General features: G+C 39.2%; 1 protein-coding gene across 2 annotated transcripts; it reads left to right on the plus strand.

Annotated features, from left to right (window-relative positions):
* Positions 1 to 246: 246 nt before the first annotated feature.
* On the plus strand, positions 247 to 21,749 carry slc9d1 (solute carrier family 9 member D1). Of its 2 annotated transcripts, none has more exons than XM_066706332.1 (13): positions 247 to 320; positions 3,653 to 4,222; positions 5,693 to 5,872; positions 8,410 to 8,601; positions 10,302 to 10,430; positions 10,755 to 10,847; positions 13,280 to 13,466; positions 14,044 to 14,161; positions 15,309 to 15,504; positions 16,122 to 16,272; positions 16,393 to 16,472; positions 18,497 to 18,646; positions 19,234 to 21,749. In XM_066706332.1, exons 2-13 carry the CDS (start codon positions 3,788 to 3,790, stop codon positions 19,345 to 19,347), a joined length of 2,025 nt encoding a protein of 674 aa, XP_066562429.1. In that variant the 5' UTR covers positions 247 to 320; positions 3,653 to 3,787; the 3' UTR covers positions 19,348 to 21,749. The 2 variants fall into 2 exon arrangements, with proteins under 2 accessions (XP_066562429.1, XP_066562428.1); XM_066706331.1 differs by lacking the exon at positions 247 to 320 and adding an exon at positions 579 to 671.
* The last annotated feature ends 205 nt before the right edge of the window (positions 21,750 to 21,954 follow it).

Below are 21,954 nucleotides of genomic sequence, written 5' to 3' on the forward strand. Positions count from 1 at the left end.
AGCGCATGCGTGGTTGAGGTGTTGGACGCAGGGAATTGTAGTTTATTTTCATTTACATCTCTAGCACGATTCGGTTGAGGGTAAAACGAAAAATGTTTGGCACCTATACAACACAACAGTGTGGTGGCATTTCCCCCCCAAAATATGCAAATAACGAAAAGCCTTTCCCATCTCATTTGGATCTAGGCAGATTACTGCAGGCTTGCCTTAAATAACTAGTAAAAGACTACATTTCCCAGCTGACTAGCCAAGATTGGCATGGACCCCTTATTTGTGATTTGTTTCGGAAGTAAAATTAAAAAATATTATTTCCACGCAAGGTAAGCTAACGTTTTAAATGAAACACATCGTATGAAATAATTTTCCTTTTCCAAAAATCAGTAGCGACAATAATAGAAATGAACCACAGAACATGAACTAACTTACTGCGCAGCAAAACCAATATTACTAGCAAATGAAATGGCGATACTAATAATAATGACAATTCTATATAATTAAATTGAAATCCTATACCTGCTGATTGGGATCAAATCGCTGCTTTCTGTGTGCAATTTTAAAATCATATTGGCGAGAGTCGGGGAGCTATGGGTCCTGCGGTGCGGGCAAAGTTGTGTGTTGTCATGTTCAGTAACACCTGAGTCTGAGCTCCGCTTAATGGCAGCGCTTGTCTGGTGAGTTGTATGATTTCTTCACATCTATTTAGGAAATTATTAGAAGGCTTTTGATATAATAAACGTGACTGAACAATATTTACTTTGTATACATTTATGTTCCTTCATTTACATTTGTCATGACAAATCACTGCTTATATGCACATATCCCATTGAGTCTCGATATATAATTGTTACACTTGATCTAGATTGCGCATTAAAATATCTAGCTAGCAAACTGTTCATGAATGTTTTTATGTATGATTTCTTGCTTTATGTACAACAAGAAACAACACGACTATTAGTAATAAAGTGTTCAGTGAAGATGTTCGTAAGGAAACACGATGATGTTGAGTATTGTTCAGGCTCATCATCCGTGTGGGGGGGGCGTATGTGGACCTTTTCTCTAAAATCGAGCCCCTCCCTTAGTATTACAAATTGTAAATCACAGGGTAAGGAAAGAGTTAGTGATATATTCACGCACAGATAAAATGTCTGCAGCTGTTACTTTGTTTCTTTCGCATGAGCAAATTTAGAACATGAAATACACGGAGTAATGGATTCGAGTCAATAACATTCAATAACACGAACAATTCAATGTACAGAACACAAAGCAAACAATCCTAAATGTATTTCGCAACAGATGACTTCCTATCTTTTGTGTTGTGTTGAGTAGTCCTCTATATAGTACAGTCTTGCTGGATCTGTTTCCAAGACGTGTATTTTGAATGAGAGATTTTAAAATGGCAAAAGACGACACCCAGCGATTGTATTGACTAACATCACTGAGGATATGAATGACTTGAATAACGTGAAGGATATTAGGACACAATCATTGTATCAGTGACTACCATTCAGTTTTCATAACCTCACAATTGATAACATAATGCAGATTAATTTGTGACAGGGTTCAATCATTCAAGACTATTTAATATAAAACTATTTATATTAAATTAGATTTATGTTGTATTATAATAAAGGTCTAGTCTGTATTCTTCAATCCTGTTGACAAGCCACTAGCCTATAAATGTGTTCATGTACATTTACAGCACAGACCTTGGTAAGCACTAGTGTTGAACTACTCCTGCTAAAATAACATTGTATAATAACATCTGAGGTTATTTTCATTATTGAAACTCCAATGCGTTCCATATATGTAAATGTCCTTGCTTCTCTCCTTGTTTTCTAAGGGTGTTGTATGTTAATGATTAGTGTAAATGTGAAGGAGTCAGAAGATCTATTGATAATGTTCTGTTTGCTATTGAGCTGTTTCCTTAATTGGCATGTGCATTGTTTGAATTGTCAACATTAGAGAGACCACTCCTCTGTTCACTCTCTGTACTCTGAGGTGATATGACAACTGTAGCTAGAAAGATTCATATTTCACTCTGCTGACTTTCTGATATACAGTGAGGGAAAAAAGTATTTGATCCCCTGCTGATTTTGTACGTTTGGCCACTGACAAAGAAATGATCAGTCTATAACTTTAATGGTAGGTGTATTTTAACAGTGAGAGACAGAATAACAACAAAAAAAAATCCAGAAAAACGCATTTCAAAAAAGTTATACATTGATTTGCATGTTAATGAGGGAAATAAGTATTTGACCCCTTCGACTTAGTACTTGGTGGCAAAACCCTTGTTGGCAATCACAGAGGTCAGACGTTTCTTGTAGTTGGCCACCAGGTTTGCACGCATCTCAGGAGGGATTTTGTCCCACTCCTCTTTGCAGATCCTCTCCAAGTCATTAAGGTTTCGAGGCTGACGTTTGGCAACTCGAACCTTCAGCTCCCTCCACAGATTTTCTATGGGATTAAGGTCTGGAGAAAAACACCCCCAAAGCATAATGTTTCCACCTCAATGTTTGACGGTGGGGATGGTGTTCTTGGGGTCATTCCTCCTCCTCCAAACACGGCGAGTTGAGTTGATGCCAAAGAGCTCGATTTTGGTCTCATCTGACCACAACACTTTCACCCAGTTCTCCTCTGAATCATTCAGATGTTCATTGCAAACTTCAGACGGGCCTGTACATGTGCTTTCTTGAGCAGGGGGACCTTGCGGGCGCTGCAGGATTTCAGTCCTTCACAGCGTAGTGTGTTACCACTTGTTTTCTTGGTGACTATGGTCCCAGCTGCCTTGAGATCATTAACAAGATCCTCCCGTGTAGTTCTGGGCTGATTCCTCACCGTTCTCATGATCATTGAAACTCCACGAGGTGAGATCTTGCATGGAGCCCCAGACCGAGGGAGACTGACAGTTATTTTGTGTTTCTTCCATTTGCGAATAATCGCACCAACTGTTGTCACCTTCTCACCAAGCTGCTTGGCGATGGTCTTGTAGCCCATTCCAGCCTTGTGTAGGTCTACAATCTTGTCCCTGACATCCTTGGACAGCTCTTTGGTCTTGGCCATGGTGGAGAGTTTGGAATCTGATTGATTGATTGCTTCTGTGGACAGGTGTCTTTTATACAGGTAACGAGCTGAAATTAGGAGCACTCCCTTTAAGAGAGTCTCAGCTCGTTACCTGTATAAAAGACACCTGGGAGCCAGAAATCTTGCTGATTGGTAGGGGATCAAATACTTATTTCCCTCATTAACATGCAAATCAATGTAATACTTTATTGAAGTGCGTTTTTCTGTATTTTTTTGTTGTTATTCTGTCTCTCACTGTTGAAATACACCTACCATTAAAATTATAGACTGATAATTTCTTTGTCAGTGGGCAAACGTACAAAATCAGCAGAGGATCAAATACTTTTTTCCCTCACTGTATGTAAATGTATATGGTTATAGGCAGCAAAAGGGAAGATACTGTTCTTCTGTTTCCTCAAAAGTAAAAACAGTATAGATTTGGATTTCTTGCTTTTTAGACTAAAAAAGTTAGTAGTTCACATTTGTCCTCTATTTAATTATTTTAATTTGATAAGAAAGTGTGCTACCCAGAATTGATACATTTTACAGAAACTTAAAAAAAAAAACAAGTTTTGTTTTGTTCCCTGACCAGCATGAAAAAGCAGTGAAGATGTAGTCTAGTCTACATCGGTCTACTCTAGATCAGTCTCCCAGTTGACCGCACTGTGAGCACGGTCGGGAGACGTGGTGGAGGAAGAAGAGGAAGAGGAGGAGGCAACATTTGAGGATGACGGCAACATATATTGCCCTATTTGGGCTTCTTCTGACCATGCAAGCAGCAAGCACTGACCACAAGGAATTGGTCAAGCACACCATCAAGCTGCACCGCGGGAAAGGGGCACCAGTGACGCAGGGTCAGAAGTGGTTTATGGAGAACTGCCGGCGCCTGTCGGGGCTGATGAAGCAGAAGAGTGTGGTGATGAAGAAGCTGGGGGTGGCCATTGCAGCAGTGGAGCGCGACATGTCACTGTCCGACCCCGAGAAGCTCTTCCAGGTGCACACCTTTGAGATCTTCCAGAAAGAGCTGAACGAGAGCGAGAACTCCATCTTCCAGGCCATCCATGGCTTTAAGAGGGCTCTGCAGGGAGACTACAAGGATGTAGTCAACATGAAGGAGAGTAGCCACCAGAGGCTGGAGGCTCTCAGAGAGGCAGCCATCAAGGTCAGTGAGTACAGGTGCACTATCACTTGTTCTTCTGTCAGATATCTTAGCACCCTCAGTATGAGCCCCACCAGTAGTTACTATCACCAGTGTTGCTCAGTGCAAGACAATTTCAGTCAAGAATGCAAGAAATCACTCGTATGTCAATTTTGTTACATAAACTATATGAGGTGGCCTTATTTTGATGCTTGTTCATCTCAATTTGGTGTGCCTGTGACACGTAGTGGATTTCTTTGTCTAATTGTTGGTGATTGCAGAAAGTGAAATGTACAACATGCTTCACTGTTTAGCATTAAAAAAAAAAAAACACTGTACAGCCCCCACCCCATCAGAGGAGGGACATTTGGTCAAGTTAAGTCCATCACTAATGCTGCTGGTGTATAACCGCAGCAGTCTGAAAGTAAACCCTCAGAGTACAACATTTTAAATGGTACAAATAATGAATAAGTTAAGTGGAATGGCCTCCTCACCTTTTTTAGGTTTGTGTGTGTTATTGAATTCAGTTCCATTAAATAAGTGTTATTTTAATCAACCACATTCCTGTGAAGAAGATATGGGACTTAATGCTCTTGGTTTTATTATGTAGGGAATAGTGCTGATTCTATGTGATGGTTAATATCTGACTTGCACAGCAACTTCCGCTACTGTAACTTAATTACATCACAGTGAGTCTGGAACCTTCCCATGTGGGTGTTATCAAAGTAATTTGGGTCATCTGTAGAACAGTGATAGGACCTCACCAGGATACAGTTTTCAGCTCATCGTTTTATTCAACAAATTAAGGCTCAACCCCGTTTAATCTTCTGAATAGGTGTTGAAAACCCGTGAAACGGCACACATCTAATCAGTTAATTGATAGTCTTGCACTGTGGTTCCTCTGATATTAAGGGTGAGGTAGTTATTGTACTGCTTGCTGCAAGTGACATTGACAAAATAATTATGAAGAAGTTGCAATCTCTCTGTTGCAGATGTTTCATGACATGCGACTATAGAGGGGTGAGGGAGGGAGGCGAACTAAATGTGGCATGGCTTTGACGTGCTGGCAGATGTGAGTGTTATGCAACAGCAGCTGACTGGGCACTTTCAGTCTGCCAATGTGAAAAGACTTCTGAGGGCTGTCACTGAATTGAGGAAGTTGAGCCAGCAAGTGCTCCTTGTTGAAATGTACTTACCTTTACCGCATACCGAGAACAATGGGTTGGCCACAGAAATAGGCAGTGTAAGCTGGAATGCTCTTTACACCCATCCTTTAAATTACTCATGTAAACGCCATGATCTTATATGAAACACTGTTACCTACCTATCAGGATTAATATTAGTTTCAATATATGTTTTTTTTAATTGTGTAGCTCAAGAACTGATGATTAATTCTCCAAGAGCATCATTGCAAATGGATGTCTTTGAACATGTCTAACATGTTTTGCACTAGTATTAGGCCATCTGCTATTTAAAGATTGTCTGTGAGTGCAGGAGGAGCAGGAGTATGTGGAGCTGCTGGCAGCAGAGAAGCACCAGGTTGCGGCCTTGAAAAGCATGCAGCAACAGAACAAGAGCTTGTCCATCCTGGACGAGATCCTGGAGGACGTCAGGAAGGCAGCAGACCGACTTGAGGAGGAGATTGAGGACCATGTCTTCGACTACAACAAACTGGTAAGAAGCTTTTTCAGTATAAATGGAGAAGGGGGAGGGGGACTGTAGAGGAGGTGTCAAGGTGCAACATGGTGGATCTCAAATGCTGAAGGAGAGTAGTCTTAAAGACTAGTGGAGGATTTTACGATTTCACTAAGGGGAGTCTTTTGTTTTAAAGCTGTTGCTTTCGTTCAGCAAATTATCTTTTGTGGGAACTGGGTGCTCAGAAGAAGACACTGGTGGCCTTTGTTGGTGGAGTTTTAGTTTTTCTGCTCTGTTTGTGTTTGTTTGTGTGGCAGGGTTTGGGTGAATGTCCACGCTTTTGTCTATAAATGTTCACGGTGTGTGTCTCTCTCAGATGAAGGTGAGTGATATCAATGACTCAGATGAAGGGGTTAAGTTGGCGAAGGAGGTAGGTATGTTTATCTACAGGAAAGTAAGTTTTCTGAATTGTGCATATTTATTATGCTACTCTCATTATTATTATTTTTTCTTCTGCTGAATGTTTAATCGCACAAAGACAACATATGAGCTACCAAAATCAAGATTTTAATGAAATGTTAAAAATAACAAAATAATGTCCTCTAGTACGACTAAATTCTTAATAATTTGTTCTTCCAACACTAAAACCATTAGCTTATCATAACAATTTTTTTCTTCAATCCAAAATAGCACAGGTGCTGCAATATATGTTTCCTTGGAGGTGAGAGTAAAAAGTCATTTTGATTCCCATGAATCTCTGCAGCAACCCTCCTCTCCCCTTTTTGTAGGATTGCTCAACATCAAATGACGCATAGTAATGGGCTAATTATGTTTGTATTTAAACCACTGTGTTTTTTGTGTTAATAACTACCTTTACTAAAGTGAAGTGAATAAAGGATCTTGCTGTGTACTTGGTATTTGGTATCATTTCCCTTACTGGTTAAACACAGCACTTATTTAGAATGGAAAACATTGGTCAGAACAAGTCCAGAAAGTGTTTTCCTTGTGTTTCAGAATTAGATCATTAAGTCCAAATAAACTAAAATTATTCTGAATGCAACAGTGTCACAACACCAATTAGTTTTAAAAAAATAAGCTAATTAAATAATTAACTTGAGTCCAGAGGCTCATTCATTAAGCAGGGATTTTGGTGGCTATAAACTTTACATGGTTTTTCAGTTGTTGTTTTTTGCCAGTAAAAAACAAAACAAACTATGTTTAATAAATTGGTTAGAGTGTGTGCATGATGATACTGTAAATATAGCAACATTTATATTGTGTTTAGTGTCAGCAATAACATTTTGCAAAAACATAAGAAGGAATTGTATTAGTGATAAACTTATTACACTGAAGACCAATTAATTAATTAGAATGATTAAATAATTGAAAAATTACTGAAACATGTGGGCCCTCAGCAGCCACCTTAAAGGAAAACTTAGCAGATATAAAAATGCTTTACATTATCGTGATCTTTGAAGGTTAAGAATCCAAATCAGACATTTTGGTTGTGTCAGAGCTTCTCCATATCAATATTACAAAATAACGCACTTTGAACTGCCTAAAATCTTTTGCTGAAAGCATAATTCAAAACTGCATTCCTCAAGCTATGATGTCCCTACAGAAACAAGTGATTGTTGACAATGTAATACGCATATAGACATATATAGACAACATCCGTACAGTCAATCCATATATTTCAGCATTTGTTTTATGTGTCATAAGGCAATGGTAATAAATTGTTTGAAAGAATCCCCGAAAAATAAAAGTATATATTTGTGTTCAGAGCTCCAAATAATGCTACAGCTGTGAGACTAATAAGTGTCAAGTATGTTTACTTTGTACTATTTGTAGCCAATATCACAGTTGTGTAAGTTCCTTATTTTTTGTTTTTAATCTGAAATTATAGCTATACGATATAAATATCACTGAAACATGTCATAGATATATATATAAATGTATTGTAGGTGTGTATTTGGTTCTACAATTCTTATTGTGCTTGTTCTTAGTGCTGACACCTACTGAATTTTTCAGGAAATGGTTTTACTGCGGAACGTACATGTCGTACAAATGTTTATTTACTGTCTATGGCTCGAATTCTAGACAGAAGGAATTATTTTATTGTTTATTTTTTCCACATCTGCAGTTCTCTTGGTTTGTAAACAAGACTAATATAACTGTAATCTGAATATGTACCAGTTAGTATGTTTTAGTAACTAGTTTACTTTTCCTTTAATCCCTTGATAGATTTCTGTGGTTTTCATCTTGTTATTATCCCTGACTGTCTCTCTGCTCCAGGATGAATTGGTTAATGTTGACTTATTTCTCTTATGAAAGGGTGAATGGTGAGTTTGGTGTTGACTGCCTCCCTGTCTTTTGCTTTGTCAAATGAAGGGATGAAGGTTAATTGCATCTCTCTGTCAGATAAAGCTGATTGGTGTTCCCTTTTGGTTTCGCTCTCTCTCTAAGATGAGGCGGTGAATGTTCCCTGTGTCTCAGTTGAAGGGGCTGGTTGGTGTCGTGTCTCTCCCTGTGTCAAATGAGAGGGTGATTGTTCACTGTGTGTCTCTCTCTGTCAGATGAAGGGTGTGAATGTGGAGGCGGTACTGCGAGTGGAGGAGGATGAGGAGGACAGCCAGAGGAACATGTCTAAGAGGGAGGTAGAGGACAGCCTTGGTCTGAGCATGCTTATCGACTCTCAGAACAACCAGTACATCCTGACCAAGCCCCGGGACTCCACCATGCCTCGGGCTGACCACCACTTCATCAAGGTGAGTCCACGTTCCCCCTACATCCCACAGCTGCAGCTGCACTCTCTGGCTTCTTCTAGTTCAGGGATGGTGAACCTTTTTTGAATGGAGTGCCCAAAGTCTGGTTTGTAGACAAAGGGTGCCAATGATAAATTATGGATATAAAAGTTTATACAGGGGCTAAACGGCACATTTTTTAACCAATTGTTATGTATAATTTAATTAATTAAGTTAATAAGCAAACATGCTAATAAAACAAAACAAACCGCAATACAGAAAAGTCTAAAAACTATGGACAGATAGAACCATCCCACCAACCCGCCACCTGCATCCATTGCCAACCTCCCCCCACCTTGAACCCACCCCCTTATCCCTCTGTAGTCTGGAGAGCAAGTGCAGCTCCAGTCTGCTAATGGGAGTCTGCTGCAGAGTATCAAGCTGAATGAAGTGAGGCATATATTGTTCCCAAAAAAAAATTAGAAACATGCAGGTTCCATTTTTGCTCACAGATTATTGCCAATTGACAAATATGAAAAAGCAATAGTAGTAGCACTTAACTAGCTTGATCACTTTTGGAATATGTCCCTTTTTATTTTGGACAATGAGAATCTTTAATCCTCATTCAAATTAAATCAGTCAATCTTAATTGTATATAGTGGAACACCATGCCAAAGCATGTCAGACATTAAAGAATAAAGAATAAGTGCATCATACAATGAATACAGCATTTAAATGTTGCAGTATTGCTACAGTGCAGTAAAATGCATGAATCACATTTCATCATGCATTAAGTTTCTGGATTATAATGCTAAAGTACATTTTAAAACCCCATTCAAATCACAGTCTACACCCTCCTGCCGTTACGCACAAGAAGTAGTTTGTTATTTTGGCTGCATTAGTAACCCTTCCATATTGTTTTGTGTTTTGTTTGCACTTGCACTTGATAATTACTTAATATCTACTGCTTTTACATTTTGCAAAATAACTAAAACTGGTAGATTGATATACATTGTGTGGCACTTATGTTTCAAGACAAATATAATGCAGTGTTATCAATCTACCTTGAGTATGAGTGTGCACAAATGTACATTACAAATCAAAGACATCATTTATTTATTTTTGAGAATTTACAGCTTTCTTTATTAAGTTTTTACATTGTCTGAGGTTTAAATATTGTGGCCATTTCCATTTGATACAAGAGATAACGTAAAGCAAAATGCTTTCCCCCCGCGTGTTCAACGAACACGTCCATTGCTGACCACAATTAATCGCAACAGGACAGACTTACAGTTCTTGTCATCTTGCTCCTGCTAACAGAGGGCCGTATAGCAGCATAAACAGTCGTCATAACATTAACATCTCGTTCGTGAAGTGCAGATCTTCGCAGATCTGCACGGATCTGCGCAGCTACACCAATGGGAGCAGCGGATTCCGCAGTTCTGCAGAACCTAAACCATGAATATTCAGAAAATAACATGAGCGCTGCTAATTACTGGTTTTCTAAAGTGCCAATCATTTTAGACATTTGAGGGGCAGGCTGGCACACTCACTTGGCACACTCACTCACTCCTTGTTCTAAACTGTATTTAAAAACAACACAACTATACTTTGTTTTTTTTCTGTAGCAAAAGCAGACACCTAATATTGCTTAAAAGTATGCCTAACTATAATTCATTCGTATCTTTTCTGCCTTCTATTTTATACACGTCTTGATTTCCTAGGATATTGTGACTGTTGTGATGCTGTCTCTGCCCTGTGGATGGCTCTGTACCTTGATAGGTCTTCCCACGATGTTCGGCTATATAGTATGTGGCGTTCTTCTGGGCCCATCGGGGCTCAACAGCATTAAGGTAAGAATCACACCAGCAAGCAGGTGGGTTATAGTGTCTGAGAAGTATAAACTGCAAGCTGAACAGGGTAAACATCTGCTCTCCTTTCTCGTGGCTTATGGAAATGTTTGGATACTACTATGATTGATACATTTTTGCAGATTTGTCTACTGACTACTGACATTTCTCCCACATTCCAAATAAAAATATGAATGGAATGGAATGGCTGCCATACATGTAGAGATGCTGATTTTAGAAAAGATTGCAGTGGTCTCTTAATTTTTTCCAGAGCTGTATATATTAACATTCATCGTCATTTAATTTCTTTCTGTCTCTTCACTGCAGTCCATGGTCCAGGTGGAAACACTAGGGGAATTTGGAGTCTTCTTCACCCTGTTTGTGGTGGGATTGGAGTTCTCCCCGGAGAGACTGCGCAAGGTACAGCATGCTCACTACTCTCCACTCTTCTTCCACCTTGACTGACTTAAGTTTTTCTACCCTTCTCCTGCCCATCACATCAGTCCAGCTGTTTCAGAAGCAGCTTCATTTGGAATACATTCTGAAGGGGCTATAGAGAAATGAGACGAGCACCTTGGAGTGGTTAAGAGAGCACACTCAGGACATGTGACGAGAAAATAAATCTTGAATAAACACACATGATATACACTCCCGCTCTCGGTCCATTTAGATTAGATATTTCAGTGTGCTGAGAGGGGAGTGCTATGTCTTATAATTAGACTTGGCTCAACTATTATTCAATTTTTAAACCGGTCCTTCAACCTATTTTCCACTTGCTCTAGTTACTTTGTATTTTTTTGTTGCTCAACATCTAAAAGAGATCTAATGCCACCTTTTTTTGTTAAAGTAGTATCACAAAGCCTGGTAAATGTGTATTGACCTTAATGTTCAGTGTCCAATCTCAAATTCTTCTTTTAAATTAAATTAGTGCAGCGCTGGATGAGGGGATTCTTCAGTCCTGTAGATACTGAATTGTAGTGCCAACAGCAGTCTAATAAACGCTAACGGCAGCCAGCCTATCGCCAGCACTGCACCTGATACAAAACAATTAGCACATGATCAGACAGTGACTGATCAAGGCATTGATCCAGAGACCTGGGTTTGCAATGAGATGAAGAGTGAATTCCAAAGGAAAGTTAGAAACTTGCTGTGCCAATGAGAGGACATGCAGATGAGAGAGAGATCAGGTGTGATTCGTCAAATGTGTATATTTGTGTCATCTGCTAATCAAATAAATAATGATAATATATGAATATATGTCATATCAGCTCTCAGCACGATACAAATTATTTCACAATGATTGAGTCCAGATTGTCGGCTTTATTGTATTCAAGCCTACAGCATAAACTTGGGTTCGGCGTCTGAAGAAAGTATTTATAACTTATTACACTCAACGAGTTTACAGCAAATGCCATATATGTATTTTCTTCAAATTTTTTGTAACATATAAGAACAGATAAGCGGGAGAAATTCACATACACAGAGATATTTACTTTTGTATTGCAAAAGCCACCCAAAATATGCGGCTGTGCGGATCTAGTGTTCACTGATTCATAACAATTTAAAAATAACACGTATTTACAAAACCAATATTGATTCAACTATATCTAAAGGCATATTCATAATATAGGCCTAGGTAATGCTGCTCGATTTCGTTTTTTATTTTCTGGCTATCTGCCTTTAAAATTCTTAACTTGTGTTTACTGCTCCGGCCCATTTTATCTGGAGTGAAGATTGTGTATCTTTATGAAAGGAATGCTAAAGTATGTGGTGTGCGCAGATGCGTTTTTGCATGGTATCGAATTGGTATCGAGTATCGTGAAATTGAACTGGTATTGTATCGAAATTAAAAATTAGTTTAAAAAAATGCTTATATCACGGTTGCAGCTTTTTGACCTACATTTTTCAAATGTGAGTCATATTTGGCCCACTTTCTGAACAGGCTCCCAGTGCAACTGCCTTCTGAGTGTATAGATTGTAAATGACACCGACAATTCAGTTAAGAGGGGGAGCTGTCAGTTGACTCTCTTTCTCTCTGTTGGTTTTAAATGAAAGGGTCTAATTAATTAATTCCGTGTTGTGACTTATCAGCTGAGCATGTAACATTATAGAGAGAGAGAGAGAACAGCATTGTGATACACACACATTTACTAGCTTAGCTCATTTATAAGAGCTACATTTTGGAAGTTGGTTACTATATCTTGTACGTTTTTAGTCTTGGGAGGGTAAGCTTTGTTTTATAGGGAATGGACAGAGGTACTTTATATGAATGTTATGTATTTATATTAAAATAAAGGCATTTGCAATAATTCTGTTAGCTTTGATGCAATTTAATATCAGTAGGTTATGCTGGTTACTATCACTCAAGTCAAGGAGATTCAGCAACAAAAGTATCTTACAAATCAAAAGGTTGGAGCACCATTAATGATCCAAATATACTAGCTAAATATTTTACACGCAGGTCAGTGGTGAAGTTGTTTGTGTGTGCGTCAGAGTGTGTATATGTGATGTCTTCTGCTTTGTGAAGGGCATTGTTTGAATTTGCATTTGGTTATAAATACTACTACTACTTCTTCTATTAAGAATATTAGCAATAATCTGTCTAGATTGAAATAGTGGGGTCGTATTCTGTGCAGGAGGCTAATTGTGTAAACTGTAAGCTGTATAAGGGTGACTTCTAATCATTAAATAATAATAATTCCTACACATAGCACAAAAGTGCCTGGGGTAGGAGAGCACCATTAGACATCAACTAAGCAGTGCCATCTCAAGAATGATCAAAATCACTATTCTTTATAGTGGGACATTTTGGATTATATTTATATTGGTCTTGTTTTTGGTTTTCTCTGTAGGTTTGGAAGATTTCAGTGCAAGGCCCCTGCTACATGACATTCCTGATGGTTGCAGTTGGCCTCTTGTGGGGACAGCTGCTGAAGATCAGACCCACACAGACAGTCTTCATTTCCTCCTGCCTGTCCCTGTCCAGCACGCCACTGGTCTCCCGCTTCCTCGCAGGGAGTGCCAGGGCGGACAAAGAAGGTACCTGACCTATCCCTCGGGTGTAAATGCTCAGACAAGGAATCCTGGTTTTAGCTTGGAGATGAGTCTGTCACCTGGACTAAGTGTTCTCATTGGCTAGGCTGGGAAAGTTGTCTTGGTGCTTGATTATCTTAGCTGCTGAACAGTCAGAGAGTTTTCCTTTTGGAATTAAAATGCCTGCCTTCTTCCCCTGGTGAGAAATATCAGGTTAGCCCAAATGTGGGCGACAATTAAACAATAATAGAATGTGTAGGTGTACAGTGGGGAGACAATTCAAAGGAGGACAAACAGCAGTTCATTCCTAGTGAGCCATTCCCTACACCAAACCTGTAGCACTCAGTTTTATTTCTACAAAAAGACTATGGGCTGATTTCATATACACGAATTACCACTTGTCCTATACTAGTGCTAATCAAGGTCTGTGAAACCAGCCATAAAAGGGTCTTTCACTGTTTGTTTCTTTCTTCACAATGTATGATTTGTATGACTTCTATGCCTGTTTGTGGTGACGGTGGACCTCACGAGATGGGGGGCCAGAGAAGGACTCAGTCAGCTGAGGGTGTGCCTGTCTCCGCAGGGGACATTGAGTACAGCAGTGTGCTGCTGGGAATGCTGGTGATGCAGGACGTCCAGCTCAGCCTGTTCATCGCGGTCATGCCATCTCTCATCCAGGCCGGGGGAGCGAACTACAGCAGGTCAGAGTGCTCTTCGGCCCTGCAAGCCACCTCACCCTGGGGCAGGGTTAACTGACATGTTGTTTGCACCTGTAGCTCAGTCATAGAAGTAATGGAGATGAATATGTTACGCAAGTATTCTGTCAAACTGGAATATGAAACTGAACAAACCAAATTAATTAGTATATCAGTGTAAATTAAACAATAATGTTTTTCATTGGATTCAGTTTGTGGGCACAATTAGATCTGTAAAATAAACATTCCACACATTTCTGTGATGTCACTCACAAAAACCACTTGAGTATCTTGACCTGTACCATGATAACCTAGGGCCCGCCCAACTCTGCTTGGCTCAGGTGTGCCAGTTGAACTTGTTAATGTTTCCACTAACAGGTTCTTCTGCTTTTCACATTGAATCCTGAATTTAGTGAATTCACTCGGCCAGTGGCACAGCTTTGATATTACTTGTATGTTCCCCAGGCTGTAGAGCTTATCCTGAATTCCAGCGAGTTTTATCATGGTTTTTTGTTCCAAAATCCTACCAAATCAAAATTAAACTAAAAACGAATTCACTTTGACAGGCTGTTCGCTGTTCGAAATTCCTTTAGGGGGAAAATCCCATAATTTATGTATTTTTATTTATTTACCTTATGATGATGTGTTTTGTGTGCTTCTCTGGTTCCTGAAGTCTGTTTTCTGTTTTCTAACACTGATATCTCAGTCTCTGAACTCAAGTTCCTCACAGGAGCATATTTATGTAGATTTTTCTGCCATTCTTTAAATTTGCCATATTTGTTCTATGAAACTGAGACTTCAGCTCCTATTGTTGCAAAATGAAAAATACTCCTATTGTGGGAAAATGGAAAACAAAAAAAATAAACAAAAGTTTAAATAGACTCTAAAAATCAGCACACTACTGAAAAATGTATGTGTCAGATTACAACTTCTTTGTATTATTTTCTTATTTAGACCTAAAGCCAGTGTCATCTCAGCATGGTGATAAATGCTTAAGGAATGTGGTACTTTTGCAATCTCTGCAAAAGGTTTTGTATTTCAAGATTAGTTAGAATGGCAAATGACAATCAACATGAGTGACTAAAGAATAACAAGAATTTGCAGTGAAGGTTTTTAACGCCCATTAAGAACACATTTTTTGGTTATTCTGCAGTGTTTTCATGGAAGCCCTGAGACTGCTGATCCTCGTGGGGCAGATCCTCTTCTCCCTGGCAGCTGTCCTCTTGGTGTGCGTGCTGATGAAGACCTATCTCATCGGGCCCTTCTACAGAAAACTACACTCCGAATGCAAGGGCAGCAAAGAGATTCTTGTTCTGGGAGTCTCTGCATTTGTTTTCATGATGCTGACGGTAAGAATATAAGAACATAAGAAAGTTTACAAACGAGAAGAGGCCATTCAACCCATCGTGCTCGTTTCGTGTCCATTCATAACAAGTGATCCAAGGATCCTATCCAATCTATTTTTAAATTTTCCCAAATTTTCAGCTTCAGCCACATCGCTGGGGAGTTTGTTCCAGATTGTGACAACTCTCTGTGTGAAGTAAACACTATGCCTTATCTCTGTCTTCCCTTTGCTCTCCATGACATCTGCAGAAATGTTAGTGTAAGGTGTGATGGGCTGATTTTTCTGTTTTTGGCTGTGCATGAAATGGTTGCCTGCATAGCTCGTCTGTGTGTGTAAGTGAAACAGCCTCTGTAGTTCTGCCTTTCGTGAGTCCTATAATTGCCCCTGGTAGGAGTGTGTTAAGAATTAGACCATGTATTATTTCTTACTTAGCCTAGAAATAAAGCTGCCTAGTTGCCTTTCCAGTAAACATCACTACAGCGCATGGTACAGCAATGCATTGTCCTTTAACCAAGTTTAGTTTTTTGGTATTCTGATGTAGCCAATGGCACCGTGGCACAGCAAGAGGAGGCAATATGTTTGTGAAGGAGGGCCACTCTGAGAGCTGTGTGCTTCCCTCAGGTGACCGAGTTCCTGGACGTGTCCATGGAGCTTGGATGCTTTTTGGCCGGAGCTCTTTTCTCATCGCAAGGTCACCTTATAACCACAGAGATCATGTCCTGCATTGAGCCCATAAGGGATTTTCTTGCCATCATTTTCTTTGCTACCATTGGTAAGTGTTGCCTCTATCGAGCATAGGAACCTTGGATTTATGGTCATTTTTATTTTTACTTTTATTTCTTCACTGCTCTTCCATTTGCAATGTTTTGATCGATTCCTCTGCTTCTCACAGGTCTGCATGTGTTTCCCACATTTGTGCTTTATGAGCTGACAATCCTGCTGATCCTCACCTTCTCTCTGGTGGTAATGAAGGTAAACTCCACTATCTTGATTTGAATGTATGTATACAGAGGGTGTAGTTTTTTCTATTTGCTTAGCCTTTAATGCATTTTGCACATTTCCTGAAATCATTATTAATGTGGATGCACCCCCTCCCCCAATGTTGAGAAAACGTTAAATTGTCCCCCCCAATATTGTGTGCCCAGTTCCATAGACATAGGGGACACACACACCCCAGCATTGACCGCATCCCCCCAAAATTGACAGGGTCACCCCCGATTCTGAAACTAAACCTACGCCCCTGCATGCGCCCATTAGGGGAGTGAAGAAGTTATCCAGCAGTTAGTATTATTCATGTCAAGTTGAAAAGTGTGATTTATTTTAACATGACTGTTGCATTAGGAGTGTTGTCCAGAAATCCATTTATCAACATTTTCTAGTGAGCTTAGCTAGTGTGGTACTCTTTTATTTTTAAATTTAAAAGCCTCTTGGTTCCTCGGACATGATAAAGCCTTGCAGTGAAATTCTGGCAAACGCTTCAACTATATAAGCCATCTATGAGTCATTCCCTGACTGCTCAATGGCAAATGATTTGCAGAGTGGATTGAACACCATTTTCAATTTGCTGACTTTGGTAAAGCAGCCCTTGAATACAAACTAAGTAGCAAGCAAAAATACATTCCAATCTGCTTTGGATCAAAGTCAACATTTATCAAAATTAAAATAAATCATCTTTCTACAGTGTTTGATTCTAATACCCCAACAGCACAATCTTTACTGTTTTTTTGGTTGTTTTTTGTTTTTAAAAATAAAGGTAGAGGAGTCGGGTCAATTCGTTTTTTGAATAGTGGATTGTCAAATAGCAGTTGTGACTCAAATGTTTTTTGGGGGGGCGCCACCCAGAAAGTTTGGGAACTGCTGGCTTAGAAGATGTACAGTATTGTCAGTTTCTCTAGTTATCACATGCCGGTCTTATGATTCAGATGAGTGAGTTATTTAATTGACTGCAGTCTCGTGTGTTATTGGCTTCTCAGAAATTAAAATTGATACTTTCCAGGGTTCTGGCTTTGTTGAGTATCTCTCTTTGAAAAATAAAATAGCCTTCTTGCAAAATGTATTAAAAGATGAGCATTGAAACTGCGTGCCTGGTTTCAGTTTATTAAAACCCCCCGGAAGAGTTCCAGAAGTGGTGGGGGTGACGGATGACTTAAAAGCAAGGGATGGACTGACACATTGCAGGCTTATAGAATGGCTTCTCTTGTGGTCACTTTAGTGTGGCACTCTGTAAAGGGCACTGATTTCACCACTGTGAGAGATGCACTTTCTGATACTCTTCTTCTCGAGCTATTTAGTCGAGCTGTTACCAAGCCAGGTAGGCTTCAATCAAATTGCACCATGGCATCTTTCCAGACAACTATCTCCAGACGCAAGATAGCTTGGTTTCAGCCCATCTGAGTGATGAATGCTAGTGGATGACTTTTAATGACTTTGCCCCTGTCAGTGTGTGAATAGCCGAGATATTGATACCTTCAGTGTTTGTCTTCAAGTCATCACAAGTGTGCTCAGCTAGCACTCCCTGAGGGAAGGTGTCCGATACGCTCTCATCAATGCAGACCTCTCACCCGAGGTAGTATTGAACAAAGAGAGATGCAAAATGTTACACACAGTTGCATAACTTACTTGAGTTGCTACATAATGAAATGCATTGCAGGGCATTCAGTGCTTGTGAAATGTGCAATGGCAGTATTTATTTTGTTATTTTTCCTCTCTCTCCAGAGAAGTGTTAGTTGTGTATGCAGGGTGAAGTTACAACTGCCATTTCACAACAGCTTGAGCAAGTCCTGTTTTTCATTAGCCACGGCCTGTTGTATTTAATGTACATGGTCAGATGTCAGTGGAATTTAAATAAGAGTGATCTATTTTCTTGTTTCTTCAGTATCATTTGTACAAGAACCTCTAGCTTGTAGAATATAGAGTGAATCAAACTGTGCAGCCATAGGAGTCTCGTTTCCATCCCTGTACGTGTGACTTCACTCTGTGTGGCCATTGTCTTTCAGTTCCTCATCGCCATGCTGGTCCTGACACTCATCCTGCCCCAGAGCAGCCAGCACATCAAGTGGCTGGTGTCCGCAGGCCTGGCCCAGGTCAGCGAGTTCTCCTTCGTCCTGGGCAGTCGGGCACGGCGGAGCGGCATCATCTCTCGAGAGGTGAGCTCATCCACATCATGCCACTGAGTCACACTGGCACAGCCTCTCCTGATAGTGGCACAGGCCCAGTTGCTGCCTGCTCACACACTGAGGACATTGCTGTTCCTAATAAGCCTGTCAGTATTATAAACAATATTCATCGTACTTTTCCTGTTAATAGTGATAAGTGCATTTATTAGATTTTATGTTAATCATAGCATAGTAGATTCACTGTGTGTGTGTGTGTGTGTGTGTGTGTGTGTGTGTATGTGAGTAATGTGAGTGTTTGAATGTTTTGGGACAAGCGGTGTAGTTTTTCCTGTTGTGTATGTTTGGTTTTTAATTACTTAAAATGTTTCTCTCAGTTTATCTGAATAAAATGCAAGTAAGTTTCATGTTGTCGAAAGGGAATCAGTGAGTCATTCACATCAACCCTATTGTAAAGGATGGATTGCTACGTTCAAGTTAATACAGTTTTCACCAATGTGTTTTGTTTACACATGAGGAAATGTGGAGTTACAGTAAAACTTACTCTGTTGGCTGAAAGTCCTCTGGCAAAACTGAGGACAGGAGAGAAACAACAGTGACTGTATTCTTGCTTTATGCAGGTGTACCTCCTCATTCTGAGTGTGACCACTCTGAGTCTCTTGCTGGCTCCAGTGCTGTGGAAAGCTGCTACTCTGAAATGTGTTCCCAGAGTTGAGCGCCGGACGAACGCTTGAGAGACGCTCTTTCCATCTTGTTATCTGCTGCTTCAGAAGATGTGCCACGTGCTCCTGGTTTGTATCTCCCTGGTCTAAACCACACATAGGCATAATTTAGACTGCTGATAGATTTTATAGACATGATGCACTACAAGGCCACAAGTTTAACCTGTTACACGGATAAGCCGGAGATATAGGGGTTGTGAGACTGATGCCAATCAAGCAGATAAATCATTCTGTTTATGGTTTCTCTTGTGCTGGTAGAATTATCCTTTTTTAACATTGTTTACATTGTTTTATATCATGCTTAGATGGCCTGCCATACACTTCCACATACAGACAAGATTTATCATGTCATTGAGCAAGGCAGTATTACAAGAAAATGTAATTCAGATTCTTAGAATGTCGACATTTTAGGGGACTTTTTTTTTGTTAAATCATATTTGAATGGTATGATATAGCAAGATACGCTATTTATTTATTTATTTATTAAAAATCCATATCAGGGCCTGTTATTTAATGCTTCTAACAAGACGGTAACTTAAAAGTTAATTTTACCTTAATGAGGGTAGTGTTCTAAAATGATTTTGATTTAACAGATTTTCTGTGAACAGTGATCAGGTGTCAGGTGACAAAGTTTACTTCGAGTTGCGTAAAAAGCAAATGTAATTAATATGCATATCTTAAATTCTTCTGAGCAACCGATAGGGACCACATAAAAGCAACCGAAAAATGTCCATGTCAGAGTGGCACAATAGATAGTCATTCCTGCAATGCTCCACCTATGTAAAAGAGGCTGCATTGACAATGATCTTAGTTATGATTTCTCATTGTTCTGAGACAAGGTGACTTTACACATGACAGCATTTCCGCTGTTAGATCACAAGCAGAAGATGAAGTGGCAGTTTGTATGTAAATATTAGCATTAAGGAGCTGTGACACAGCTGCCTATCAGCTTTTACCATACTTGTCTGAGCAGGTGCTTCCTCAAGGTTGTTTTGGATATAAAAAATATTTTTGTTTTTGAGTCAATATTTTTTTTTTTTATATATGAGCCTTATAGGAAAATTAAACAAAGCATTTGACTGCTTGTGCAGAATGTGTTCCAGTCTCTATTATTTATGCCAAGTCTCCTAGTTTGGATAGTGTTTTTACCTCTGCATATTCCTATCAGAAGGAAAGATAAAATTGCACAATACAAACAAATGTTGCTAATATAGTCAGGTACCCAGTCCTCTTCCTGGATGGACCAAAGCTATCCTTGATTTTGGGATGATATAATCAGCCTAAATTATGTTGTTTTTGTTGTTCTTTAAATTATTCTATCTCAGAAAATGTAATACTGTAAAGAATAAGTGCCTTAAAAATACATTCCACTACATTCCTCCCAATCAACCGTATATAGTGCGGTTTCCAACCTCATCATGTTTGCAACTATGCAGTTCTCTGTCCCTCATGTTTTTCAGCAGGCTGTGGGAGCAGGTTCTGTTTTCTGTAGCATACCACAGGTTCAGTATACTTATAGACATGCATTTTTAAAACGCATTGTCCGATTTACTACAGCAAAGTGGATTCTCTAAGCTAGTGCATTGTAAATATTACCATATATCTGACTAAAAGACATTAATGAAATTCTAAGCACAACCAAAGAGACTTTCATTTTTTTTTTTGTAATCCCATGAAACACTGCAATTTAAATGATCATCTCTTACCAAATGTTGCCTTTTTGCCATTCTCTTTTTGCATAAATGTTATGAGCATTGCTGCTTTATTTCTTCAAATAGAGATTTTAGTCTTATGCTTTATTATATAGTTTAATTATAGCCTTGCGTTACAAGAAGTTATTGTTTGTACGTACATAGTAATTCTGTTGGGATAGAAATTAACAGTGCTGCTGTAGTTCTGTGCTGAAAGTACCTAAATAAATTAAATTGCACAGTGGTTTTTTGGGGATAATTTGTTAATTAAAAAGTACCTGTAACTGGACAGGCATGGTGTTCAATAGATTGCACTTCTGAGTTTTGAGACACAAGTACAAGGTTTATGAAGGTAGACTTTTCTGGTGGCATGTTGTACTGTTCTGACCTACTCAATACATTGTACTCATAACCTGGAGTTAAAAGGGGAATACTTACAATCTTTATCACAAGCTAAATGTAACGAGTTGTTATGTATTTTACCCATTTTTAGGGTTTTATTTTGTAGAATCAACAAATTCCAGGAGGTATGTTTATAAAATATTTTTAGACTTAAGCATTACAATTTTATGTTTCTAGAAACATTTTAGGGAGAAGTGGGGGGGCCTGAAAATATAAATCTAGGATATGTGAATTTGTGTTTGCTCACAAATGTAATTATTTTTGTATGTGTTGATATCTTGACCGTGTACAATAAAATGGATACAAATTATTAAAATTAAATTGCCTTGAAGTTGGTTTTGAATTACTTCACAATTTCTGAATGAACGAATATATAGGGGTGTTCATTGGTGAAAATTTGGTCCACACATGGATTTGGGTGGTCTAGAGCAGGGGTTTTCAAACCGGTCCTGGAGTACCCCCTGCCCTGCTGGTTTTTGTTCCAACCTAGGTCGTAGTTGTTTAATTGAATGATATATTGCTTTGT

The sequence above is a fragment of the Amia ocellicauda genome, chromosome 6, assembly GCF_036373705.1.
Source record: "Amia ocellicauda isolate fAmiCal2 chromosome 6, fAmiCal2.hap1, whole genome shotgun sequence".
Classification (NCBI taxonomy): Eukaryota; Metazoa; Chordata; class Actinopteri; order Amiiformes; family Amiidae; genus Amia; species Amia ocellicauda.

Bases quoted from the DNA above. Each gene is read 5' to 3' on its own strand.
- slc9d1 (XM_066706332.1), top strand. From the start codon at position 3,788: ATGACGGCAACATATATTGCCCTATTTGGGCTTCTTCTGACCATGCAA. The intron at 10,848-13,279 runs GTACAGCATGCT...TTTTCTCTGTAG, and splicing joins CCCCGGAGAGACTGCGCAAG to GTTTGGAAGATTTCAGTGCA. The intron at 14,162-15,308 runs GTCAGAGTGCTC...GTTATTCTGCAG, and splicing joins GGGGGAGCGAACTACAGCAG to TGTTTTCATGGAAGCCCTGA.